General features: G+C 35.6%; 1 protein-coding gene across 1 annotated transcript; it reads left to right on the forward strand.

The window, feature by feature from the left end:
* The first annotated feature begins 4,269 nt into the window (after nt 1–4,269).
* Nucleotides 4,270–10,658, forward strand: LOC112517182 (protein Brevis radix-like 2). Its single transcript, XM_025124536.1, has 5 exons — nt 4,270–4,623; nt 4,735–5,108; nt 8,734–8,869; nt 9,595–9,938; nt 10,480–10,658. The coding sequence occupies exons 1-5, from the start codon at nt 4,504–4,506 to the stop codon at nt 10,556–10,558; spliced, it is 1,053 nt and encodes a 350-aa protein (XP_024980304.1). The 5' UTR covers nt 4,270–4,503; the 3' UTR covers nt 10,559–10,658.
* The last annotated feature ends 2,507 nt before the right edge of the window (nt 10,659–13,165 follow it).

Genomic DNA, 13,165 nt, shown 5'->3' on the forward strand with positions numbered 1-13,165 from the left:
GAGACATGGCTGAGAAAATGTGTGGAGGATTTAGTAGGATTGATCGTGGGTCCGGCGTGGGAATTTATTTTAATATTTTATCCTGAAAAGAATTATTTATTTTAAGTATTTATCCACAAAATAATTATTTATTGTTTGGTAATTATTTACAACGAAATTAGAACATTGAATGGTTAAGGAAAGTGCATGATACAAAATTATTCAGAGGGGTTTAGAACCATTAAGTGACATTTTTTTTGTCAAACAAAATTCACCTTAAACAATTCAGAGTTTACCTCTTAATAGAACTATTAAGAGGTAAACAAACAACCTCTAAATCAATGTCCTATATGATGTGAGGCGTAGCGTGACTATGAGGTCAAACTTCAAGCCTTACGAGCTACAACAAGACCATGACGTTTTTCATACGTGTATTTACCTATTTTAGGTTTTAGTTTTTAAGTTTTATTTTTATATTTATTTAAGTCATAGGTCTCGTACATAATTATCATTTATTGCTCAAGTTATTTATTAAAGTATCCATACACCTTATAAAATTAGACCGGAGCCATATGGGCTAACACAAAGTAGTTATTTAGACCCATGGTCTAAACTAATAGTCTTTAACTTTTTTAGTTTCATAACATTTAAGGTCCCTAAAGTTAACATCGCCAATTAGCAATAGAAGTGAGATCTTACAATCCACCCCCTTGAGCCCAGCATATTTGCTAGCACACCAGTCCGGTTCTCGGTTCCGATACCATTCGGGGCATCTCTATCGGTCTAAACTTTTTTGGGACCAACCATATCAAATATTATCCGCTTTGTTTAAATTTAGACTTACGGTTTTAAAACACGTTTAATAAATAAGGTATCAAGTCCCTTATAAGACAACCTTAATCTCATTTCGCAATTAATATGGGATCTTACCGTTAAAGATCTGGATACCCTTAGATCAATGACCCGTTGGTTATTATATTCATAGGAGATTCGCATACCCATGTCCCTTTTGTGAGTTGGTGTTGGTGCATGCTTTTTAGTTGGGCATTTTAAGATCTTATGGGATGGATTTTAGGCCACTTACAAGCCCAAATCATTTTTATGTTTTATATAATTTAATTCAAAATATCAAAATTAAGAGTTAAGTTTCGGTTAGAATGAAATTAATAAAGAAAAGGGTAATAAGATATTTCTTTATTTTTAGTCAATCATAATTGAAAAGAACCACTAGATCGCCATTTATGAGATATAAATGGGTTTTCAGATATAAATCAAATAAATGTTACAAATCGTATAAGTCAATCTTAATTGTTTATCTAACCATATATATATATATACATGTGTGTGTGTGTGTGTGAGAGAGAGAGAGAGAGAGAGTCCGTTCAAGAAAGAACTGATTAATTTATGATAACCGTGAGATCCAATCTCAACCACAAATCAACTGATAAATTAGAAAATTAATATTTTTGATAATTTGATTTAAGATTATAGTTAAAGAGCATTTTAGGTATTTTTTTAGTCTCTCCTCCCTCCGGCCTTCAACGAACACTATGTGATACATATACAATGTGATACCCAAAACACACTAAGTAAAACTTTGAGACCATTGTAATACCATTGTCACAGGTAGGTGTTTAATGGTCGATCATTGGATACGGCGTCTTGGCTAGACAAGATGATCGGAGGAGGTCATCGGAGTGGTGGTGGATGCCGGAGAAGGCCACCGGATTTGGTCCCTATGTATCTGTGTGTGTGTGTTTGGGTGTATATATACACATACATTAAAATGATTAAATTAATTAAAGTTAATTGGAATATTAAACTAATTAAAGTACAATGAAAAATCAACATAATTTACTAATATACCATTTGTTTTATTTTAGTAAATAACATTAATAATCTAAAATGATTTGCTCATATTAGATATTACAATTACCACAAACTATTCATTATCCCTCTCTCTTCTACCTCTAGCCTCCGATGAACCCGTATATGGTTGGATTCACGTGAGTCAATCTGTTTTCGTGAGACCATTTTTTACATTCGAAATTTCACAGCAAAACGCTGTGAAGATAAAAAAGACTGAACCTTCACAACACAATGTTTTGTTGTGAAATCTCAAGTGTAAAAAAATAATCTTACGGGTCTTACAAAAATAGACTGGTCTCACGTAATCCCAAATATGTGTATATATATATATATATATCCACTATTTTATAATCTAAAATAATAATCATAATAAACAAGTTATATAAATTTTCATAAATATTTCGATTATAATAAATCAATGATAACCATATTTCATTTAAAAAAAAGGGGGGTTGAGTGTAATATTGTTTGATGAAGGGGTTGGCTTTTATTTACTACCATCATGTGATTGCAACAGGGAATGTAATGTACTTCCCCCACCCCTTCTTTATTATTCTACTCAATAATTACCCATTTTCCCCAAACATACATAATAATATCACTAAATTATATTTATGTATTCTCATGTCTCCTTTTTATACTTGAAAAATACATAAATTATGTCTTTATTATGGCTGCATTTTTTATTAGTTGGATCTTTTTTTAAGTATATAATATTTATATACGACAAATAAACTCATATAAATGTAGTTTTTTGATGAGTTGGGTACCTAAGTAAATTAACAAGTCGAGGTCAATATTGTTGTATTAAAGCATCTTCAACAGTAGGCATGGGAATGAGACCCGTCCTACTGGGGAATCTGGTGTACCGGGGACGGGGACGGCTAACGTGGTTCCCGTCCCACTTCATCCCTGAATATTATATATAATTATTATTAAATATATTATTTATAAATAATTTAGATTTAGAAATAGTATTTTGACATTTATTTGATATACATTTTTTTCTGAGTCATCTTACTTTTTTTTTAGATAAAAAACGTTGAAAGGTGATGTGATTTTGTTGTAAAGGATAAATAAAGCTTTACTTTGTAGTAACAATTTCAATAACAAATATTTCATACCGAAATCTATTAAAAACAATAATAAAAATACAACGGACGGACATATTAAGGTCATAACGGGATCTCGTTTATCTGTTCAACCGATCTTATTTTTGTTGAGAGCCAAAGGATAGTCTTAGGCAGACAGTTATTATAGAGCGTAGACCTCTCCTATGTCCTTCGAAACCACACGAATATATTCACATGTTGTCTATCGACTATGCCTTTTGACCTGGTATAGTTTATTTTGAGTATGAAAAGTCCATCCACCAAGTTTTGAGGGTGAGCATGGATATTAGAAAATATAAGGAAGATCAACTAGAACCAGAAAATTCAGTCAAAAACAACAACAACAAAACTTGATTTTGATTTCGGTAGGTGAAGGTCGATTTCTTGTACTTGAATGTTGATTTTGATTTATGTAGGTGAAAGTCAATTTCTGTGTTCGATATCAATTTCTTGTATTGAAGGTCGATTTTGATTTCTATAAGTGAAGGTCGTGAATTGTGTTTGCGAGGAAGGAGGAAGGAGAAATTGGTTAGGATTAAAAAGGTAATCTGCTTTCCAAAGCTAATAAGTTAAATATGATAAGTTAGAAGATAGTAACTTTTCAAAAACTCCTTATTACTAGTTTGACATTGATATAAACATTTTGTATTTTTCTCAATCCAAAAACTAAAAACTGCTTATTACCGATATCATAGTGAAATAAGTCAATAAGCAATTTAAATAAGCAATTTCAAACACCCCTTGTATGTTTCTTTGTCGCATAAACTATTTAAATTAGTTAATCTTTAACAAAAAAAAAAAGTACCATTTATTTATTGTGTTTTAATTTTATGTATTTTTAGTTTTTTAAAAAAAGTTATTATTTATTTAATTAATTTGAAGAAATATATGAAATGGAAAGTACAAGGGAGTGATTCTCATAAGCAGCAGCAGCAACCATCAGTAGTAGTAAGTAGTAGGAGTACACTACTAGTACCACCCACCGCCGCTCGACGTTCTACCACCGCTGTTCGAACCGTCCGCCGTCGCCTCGAACTCCGGTACCACATTATATAATAGGTGGCGCACATCACATGACCACCACCTCCTTCTCTCTCTTCCATTTTTGAGAGAGAAATTAATGCACATCCATCACCACCAAATCCCTCTGTTTCTGTGCATAGATGCTCAAATGGTGAAGTGGAGTGGACAATGTAAGCGTTCTTCATCATTACTTGCTTAGCTATTCGGCGACAGATTCGGAGTTTGAGCAACTTTACATGATTCTTTGCTTAGTTCTTCATCAATCTCTTCCGCCATTAACGTTTCTATAACGGTCTGTTTATTTATTTACTACGCGAAAATCACGTTTATTCAAATCTATGTTTAGTTTTTCTCTGATCGAACTGTGTTGATGGAAACAATTGAAACTGTGTTCGATTTGGAATTTTAAGTCGTTTACTGCGTTCAAATTGGATTTAATCGAGGACAGATTGGATTGGATTGAATTGAGTCCAAATCTGTTTTGAAGACGAGAGTTGAGATCAGGAAATAGAAATCGAATATGTTGACTTGTATTGCCTGTTCGAAGCAGCTCAACGGTGGATCTCTTCGCGAACAGGAAGAAGATGACACCGCCGCTACACCTCGCACCAAGCAAGCCATTAAGGTTCTCACATCTCAGGTAACACTGTCGATTTCTATCATTCTTTCGATATTTTATCAACAAATCGTGTTGGTTGATCGTTTGATTGAACTTTTTTCTCAATACGTGTACTATCACTGGTTTTTTTAGATCAAGGATATGGCAATAAAGGCATCTGGAGCATACAAAAACTGCAAGCCTTGCTCCGGATCGTCAAATCACAACCCGACGAACGGAGGTTACGCGGACTCTGAAGCAGGCTCAGGGTCTGATAGATTTCACTGCGGGTACCAACGAACTTGCAATTCTACACCTAGGGTTTGGGGCAAAGAAATGGAGGCAAGATTGAAGGGGCTTTCGAGTGGTGGAAGCACTCCAGCTTCCTACAGTGATCGAATTGAATCAGTTAAGTTCATGGAGGAAGACGAGCTTAAAGAATGGGTTGCTCAGGTCGAACCAGGGGTTCTCATCACTTTTCATTCATTACCTCAAGGAGGCAATGATCTTAAACGTATTCGATTCAGGTATGTATTCTTATTTGATCCAGACTGGAATTGTAGTTCAAACTTTTTGATCTGTTTTTTTGTTGTAGTAATGCTTGTTTGTTGTTGTTGGTATCAATTACTTCCAAATTGAAGTCAAATTACAACTCCCATGTGAATTGGAGTATTGGACACTAGGTTGCATAATGTCTGAAATTATGGAAGTGGCCCCCAATTGGGGTTGTGAGTTAACATCAGCAATACCACTTAGTTCTTTTCACATACAAATGAAACTAAATTATAATGCAGACAAATACCTAACCATGGTAAAGGGAAGAAACAGTCATAAACCCTCATGCCTTGTGGGTCCATTACATTATTTTATTAGACCTTAGAGTTTTGTTGGTTTCAGCTATCTAACATTTTCATACAAGTGTTCCATTTATATGCTTATATTCCTTGTGAAAAAATAAAGATGTGATCCTGGGTCAATTGCTAATGAAACCTGAATTTTGGATGCAAGATACATGGATTAAACCCTCATGTCTTTTGGGTCTGGTTATCCTTCTGTAAGACCACACGGTTTGTTCATAAAAGTCGTAAACGTACCAGATATTATCCGCTTTGTCCACACCTCGACTCACAGTTTTTAAACCTATCTAATAGAGGAGGTATCAAGTCCCTTGTAAGGCAAGCTTTGTCCCCCTCCCCGACCAATGTGGGATCTTACACATTTTCAATTTCAGTCTCTTTTATTTGCCTATATGTTGTGAGAACTGAGAAGTAGTATCAGAGCCAGAAAATCTGTAAAAAGGGGAGTGAAATGTACGAACTACTATAAACTTTTTCTGGGGGTGAAAATTTATTACTTTATAGAGAAAACTTTAAACTTATCAGTTAACTACAGAAACTACATTGGAACCCGGGGAGGGGGGGGGGACTACATCTGCTAACCCCTCTCGGTCTCGGTCATTGGCGGGAAAATAAAGATATGATCATGGGACCATTTATTTGATGTGTGGGAAATGTAGATATGATCCACATAATAAAAATATTGACAAATAAGGAAAAATTAGATAAATTAATGGAACCTAGAGTTACTGGGGGATTATAATTTTTCCTTATTTTGTGTTTTTACATCATGTTGGCAAGAAATGGCATACTCACTAACAGCTTTGCTATAATAAATTTTTGGAGATTTGGGAAAAGTTTGCTCTACAGTTATGCTAAACTCTTCTCTAAATTTTTCTCCCCGACTAAGGATCCCATACTACCCCCATAAACTGAAAATCCGTAACCACAATAGAGAAAAACAGGGGAGAGAATGAAGAAATCTTCAAATTTGGAAGAAGAGAGAGAGAGAGAGAAAATATAGCACACTTGTTAGAGATGCTCTAATCCTAGGTATTCTATAGCGTAGCTTCGATTCAGATCCGAGCATGCGTTGCCCTTGACTGGGATAACACTAGTTGAAGTTGGCCGACCCTTAGAATTTTATCTTATCTGGATGTGTAGTTAGTCCTCGGATGGTACATACTATAATGATTGGAGAACAAATACAATTTGTTTGCTGCTGTTGGGATCACATGGTGACCCCCTTTTTATCCTAAAGGGTGTTCCCACATTGGAATATGCAGGATGGCTCAGGTGCACCAATACCACCTTTTTAAAGCATACGTAATAGGACATCACAATTCATATGGAGTTCATGTTAGAGAGCCAAATTGTCTTTTGTATATATATATGTGTGTGTGTGTGTGTGTGGTGTACCTGCTATGCACCCGGTCATTGTTGGTCAGCGATTGTGACTCTTTGTGCTGGTGACGAACTGAGGGGACCCCTCCATTCCTGCAATTCAGCATAATTGGTTTTTAGGTGGTCCACAATAATGCAATGGGGTAATTCCATATTTTAGATCTGATCTAGTGTTGTCTTAACTTTCACTAAGAAATGATATAGAGCTAATGTGAACAGTTGTAATTGAAAACTTATAGGACCATCACGTATTTTAAACTTTTAGATGGTATTTGGAGAAGGGGGTGGGGTGGGGTTAACATTAAAATACCATCATCAATTTTTTTCCTTTGGTGAATTACATCTTAATTTTTTACTGCAAATGAAGAGATTATGGGCCTGTTTGTTAGCAGCTTGATGAGCATAATAGGACTCAACTTATTCTGTCAGCTATACATGACTGTTTCGTAGTGGCTTAATAGAAAGTGACTTATTCAGTAAGCTTCTAGGGGGAAGTTTTATGCAGAAAGCCAAGTTTTTTCCTAACCTTCCCCACCCACTAGAAAAAACGCTCCTTCCATTTATGAAATAAATCATCCCAAACAAAAACCTTTCCAATCTGTATAGCTAAATTAATCTACACAGACAACTTTATCCGTACAGGAGTTGATGGAAAACCAACCAAACAACCCCATAGTCTTATCCTATAGAGGAGTTCTTTTTATGTATTATTTCTCTCCATTTTTTGCAAAATAGGCTGTTTATGACTTGAAAATTAGCGGTTCTTATGAGTTATGATCACAGAGTGAAGCCTTACTAATTGTTCCAATGACCCCTTAGGGAGAGAGATCTTTTTTGACCCAGAGCCATAAGGAGCAACCACTTGGGAAAAAGAGGTCTTTGTGTGCAACATTCCATTGTATTTTTGCAAAGAAGGCAAGCTCATGGGTTGTTCCAATGCTCAGTGTCCACAAGTCAAAATACCCCAAACCCTATATACTCACAATGATTTATATCTATAGTCTATTTATATAGCGATGCAACATTTCACCACATGAAAGCTTGAGCTACATCATGACAACTGACAAGGCCCAAAAGTTGTCATTTTTTGTTGTTACCTTTTTTGTTACCATCCATTTGAATTGTAAAATGGTAAGTGGCCATTTACCAAATGCTTACTAGGTAAGCACTTACTGTCAAGAGTCACCACCTCACTTACTTTATCGGATAACATTCTTGGCCATCAAAATGAATTGTTGGTAAGTGTCTTTTACCGGGTAAGATTTTCGGTCCTTGCCATTCTCACCCAGCAAGGTAAGTGACACCCGATAAGTGCTTACTCGGAAAGTGTTTGGTAAACTGCCCTATATGCTATTATAGCTCCGCATTGTAAACTCCTTTTTTATTTCTAAGTTTGGTTCAAGTTAGTGGCAAGCTGTTTTACCGGTTCATGTATAAGAGGAAAAAGATCAAGTCAAGTAAGAAAGGAGCAAGAAACATATGTTTAATTTTTCATTAAATGATGGCAAAGTAACTCAGCATTACGTAAGTTTTGACATCTCGAGATCCATAAGCAAATGTATTTATGCCAAATGAAGTAGATTTTTTTAGTTTGATGAAGCCTAGCATGATGATATATGATGCCAATTTATTAGCATTGCCGTTATTTAGGGCTGTATGTTTCCGGCAGGGAATGAAAATGATTCAACCTGAAATGAGAAGTTTGGCGTTTTGGGGGGAATGGACTCGTTATATTATATAGAACCAAACAATTTCTTTTATATTCAATTCCATTAATGATTGTTTAATACCCCTAACCAAACACTCTCTTAGTTTAATCTACTCATTTATAAGGAGAGTGAATGCTTGTCAATAAATATTTGATGAGAAAGATATTGATTCGATTACGTTTTGATGGGTGTTGTTACATAAGCCGTGAAATGTTCAACAAAAGGCAAGCTCAAAGGTGGTGGGCTGAGAACCGTGATAAGGTTATGGAGTTATACAACGTTCAACGTTTCAATCATCAAGGAGTACCGCTACCGGCCCCACCAAAATCTGAAGATGAGGTCAGTCTTCATCTCCACTTGCAACATTCAATAATACTTTTAGGTTCGTTGTATGATCGGCAACCATAAGCTAGCTTATTTTTTGAGTTTATTGAAAAAGCCTTGTTTGGTTCGTCATAAGTTAGCTTATTGAAATGAGTTTCAATAAGCTCCCTGAGCCTACTTTTTTTCTTCCAGTTATGCCCCTTGTATTTTTTAAAAAGCCATTTTAAGTCGTTTTACATCATCATCTAGCTTATTAATTAGTTTTTTCCCCAACATGGCTAGTTTGTTAGCTAGTTTATTGAGCTTACTTTTTTTCTTCCAATTATGCCCCTTATATTTCTTAATTAATTTTTTAAAATACCTTTTTAGGTCATTTTACATTATCTAGCTTATTGATTAGCTTTTTTGTATACCAAACATGGCTTAGCTTATTAACCAACAACTACCTTATCAACCAATTTTTACCAAACATGACTACTTTGTCGGCTAGCTTATCGACTAGTTTTTACCAAAAACATGACTACTGTGTCAGCTAGCTTATCAGCTAGATTTTACCAAACATGACTACTTTGTTAGCCAACTTATCATCAAGTTTTTACCAAATATGACTAGTTTGTCAGCTAGCTTATTAACCAACAACTAGCTAGTTTTTCAGCTAAAATCTAGCTTATCAGTTTCTATATGAAAATTGTTCCATGATCACTATGTATATGTTCTTTTTTTTGCCTTTTCTTACACAGAGCTCAAAAATGGAGTCTTTTGAGAACAGCCCAGTGACACCGCCACTTAGCAAGGAGCCCCTACCTCGGAATTTCTACCCAAAGCAATCCCGTGAATGTCATGACTCTAATGGAGTCGCATCAACGCCTACACTATCGAGCATAAGTGGAGCCAAAACTGAAACATCATCGATGGCTTCTGCAAGGAGTAGTTCATCTAGAGAGGGTGATCACTCGGGAGAGCTTTCTATGAGCAATGCAAGTGATATGGAAACGGAATGGGTGGAGCAAGACGAACCAGGTGTGTACATCACCATCAGAGCAGTGGCAGGCGGGAATCGTGAGCTTAGGCGTGTTCGATTCAGGTATAAACACAATTATTACGAATAGTTTTCCTTGAATTGGATTGATTTGAAACAACTGCTCTATGCAGAGGCCATGTCTATGCATATCCCACCCCACCAAAGGCAGACCCAGAATTTTTTTTCAAGGGGTGCCACACTTTGACTATACAAAAATATCTAATATTTTTTCTCACAATGTTAGTATAGATCTGTTGGTTTGTTCCTTGTCCGTTGATAGAAGAGACCCATATTGGAGTCTTGTTTACATATATTTTTTAGAACACGAGAGGTATATAAAAAAACCCAAAATTTAAGCTAAAGCAAACAAATTTGACAACAATAGGACTCGAACCCGGGCCTTTTGTACAAAGGCAAGAGCGTTTACCATCTCAGCCATTAAAAACTATATGGTGGCACCTTTCAAAAACGTAATTTTTCCCCTTAAGGTAGAACTATGAAGCGGTATCATTCCATGTAGGTCTGCCCTTGAACCCTGTCTCCGGTTGGGATTTAGTGGGTTTGTTTGGTTGATTTGAAAAGGGTGAATGTTTTTGTTTTGCAGTCGAGAAAAGTTTGGTGAAATGAATGCGAGGATGTGGTGGGAGCAAAACAGAGGAAGAATTCAAGAGCAGTACTTGTGATGTGGGAGGTGGTTCTTGTTTCTTGGTGTATGAAATTCAATTTTTGTGGTGACTTTGATTTCCATTTTGTTCCAAAGATATGATGACAACTTATGATAATAAGCTTCAATTATATATTCTTAATGCCTTCTACTTTCTTTTATTTTAGTTTTAAAAAATTAGTGTTTATATTTTTATTTTTATTTGTCTCAAAATAGGTGTTTATTTTCAAAATTAGGTTTTTATTTTTATAATTTCATCCTTAATTATGAGATTTAGATATTACTCTTATTGTTAAGGATAACATTGTCATTTAATTAATAAAAAATAAAATAATTACATTGTTCTAAAATTATTTGTGTAGGTAGCAAGTGAGTGTATTTTTATCCTAAACAAGAATGTAAACGGTCAAAGAAAAATTGACATTAAATAACTTTCTAATTGCCTATTAAAGAAAAAGTGGTTAGATCGTAGAATTAATTAAAATCTTATTCAAACTAATATACCTAAAATTTTCTATGACTGGAACAAAAATATGTTATAAATTTTCTCACCTTTTTGCATTATTTGTTCCTGGTCCAGGATTCATATTATAAATACTTGTATCTAACATATATAATGGTTCAAAACTAGTCGATACGAGGCTTTGAGTCTTGACACTTGCCAATGTTTGATGAATTCTCTTAGGTCCCGTTTGTTTTGTAGGATTAAAATATATTTGGGGCGAATTCCAATCCAACCCCTCCTTAGGGGTTTTTTTATGGTTTTCCATAAAGTCATGTATGAATAGAATTGTCTGTGTATAGATCCGGAAGATTTTTGTTTAAGAGGATTTTTTAATAAACAGAAGGAGCGTGTTCTTTAATTGGGTGGGGTAGGTTTGGAAAAACTTGACTTTCTACGTAAGGCTCCTCCTAGAAGCTTACTAAATAAATAATTTTTTATATCATTAAGCCACTACCAAACAATCATGTATAGACGACTAAATAAGTTGCAACATTGATATCTGCTAACAAACAGGCCCTTACTGCTGCTACCTTGCTACAAGTAGGACCGAAACTGATAAAAGGCCTGGGAGTATTATCCTAACGGGGCTTCAAAGTTGGCATCTTATTTACAATGTGGCTAGCCCTGTTGAACCACCGCTTCCATGAAGTCTATCACCCACAAGGCCAAAACACACCTCGAAATAAGTCTCAAAGCATCTAACCCTTTCTGTTTGGCCGTCTGACTGGGGGTGAGAGGCATTAGAGAAGGCCAGTAGCTGTAGCGAATCCATGAGCCTGAACAATTCACTCCAAAAAGCACCTCTAAATATCTCGTCTGTGTCACATACCAAGGTTTCGGGAACTCTTGCGATTCTATAATGCTGTAAAAGAAGGTTTTAGCCATATCTTGGTTCATAACAAGGTGTTTTAGTCTTTGGCCTCTTAGCGGTATCGTAGCCTTTTACAAGAGGATCTGTAATCTTTAGAGCTTCTTGATCTGTCCTAATGACAAGGAGGAAGTGCCCCCATCCTAAGTTGCTTATGTGATGGTTCTTGATTTAGCCCAATCTTTTGTTTTTATGAAATGAATCAAATAGAACGGTTTGTGAGTTCTGTTATTTGTAACCTACTTATTTAAGTTCTCAAATTTCCTTTGATCCCTAAAATTGTTTTACATAAACCATGCTTCATCCTCTCATATAATTCTAACTCTAACGTATCTTGTGGTATGAAATTGGATAATGCCCTAAACAGTTGATCATCAAGTGAATAAATAGTGGAAGTCAAATCAAGCTAAAATCAAGTGTAAGTGACCTGGAAACACCCATGAAAGATAATTTTTCACAGGCAAACATTGTTAAGCATAAAAAATGTGATCATGGCACTCGACTGACTTTAGTCTGTTTGGGCCCTTGGATGGGGTTTTGGAGTTTTAGGATCAAGAAGCAAAAGCATATTGAAGATCTTCTGTTGAACCTTTTCAAAAGTTGGTTAATTGACTTAATTCTTGTAGTTATTAGATCTGTCCAGTTGACAGCTAAAACAAGTTGAATGACATTCCATTTTTAGCAATTCTTTCCCTTAGATATGTGCAATTGATGGCTAAACAAACCTGTTGTGTATATATGCTTTTCATCAACTGGTCATGCTTCATTCAATGTACCAGCAGAATCTTAATTATATGCGATTCCCAGCTTGTGTCAGCCTTCCGCAACCTTCAGCTACTGCAAACCTGCATTGAATGGTGGGCACAGAGGGAAATGTTAGAATTGGAGCGTATGCAGCTGCTTCTGGAGGCCCAGTTGGTGCCTTTCAGCATCCCAAATTGGGTGAACCTGAACCTGAACCTTCCCATCCTAGGCTTTATAAATTAGTTCTGTCATGGTTTGCTTATGAAACAGAAAACTTCAAGTCTTTCCCAATCAATGCATTCAGTATAGTTTGGTTTATTGGGTTACACATCGGCTAGACTTGGATTATTCCTCTCTTACACACACACACACATATGTTGGAACCTCCTCTTTTTCCTCAAAGACTCTTGGTGAGTAATATAAGGGTTTCACATATTCTGACATGGTGGATAACTCAAGGCTCCGTTTGTCTTGCCTGAATGAGAAAAAAAGTAGAAAACGTAAAGTGG

The sequence above is a fragment of the Cynara cardunculus genome, assembly GCF_001531365.2.
Source record: "Cynara cardunculus var. scolymus isolate 2C chromosome LG 8, CcrdV1, whole genome shotgun sequence".
Classification (NCBI taxonomy): domain Eukaryota; kingdom Viridiplantae; phylum Streptophyta; class Magnoliopsida; order Asterales; family Asteraceae; genus Cynara; species Cynara cardunculus.

What these genes read in the sequence shown, in the direction of transcription:
- LOC112517182 (XM_025124536.1), top strand. Translation starts at nt 4,504, where the DNA reads ATGTTGACTTGTATTGCCTGTTCGAAGCAGCTCAACGGTGGATCTCTT. An exon ending in TTAAGGTTCTCACATCTCAG is followed by an intron (nt 4,624 to 4,734) that starts GTAACACTGTCG and finishes TGGTTTTTTTAG; the next exon opens with ATCAAGGATATGGCAATAAA. An exon ending in CTTAGGCGTGTTCGATTCAG is followed by an intron (nt 9,939 to 10,479) that starts GTATAAACACAA and finishes TTTGTTTTGCAG; the next exon opens with TCGAGAAAAGTTTGGTGAAA.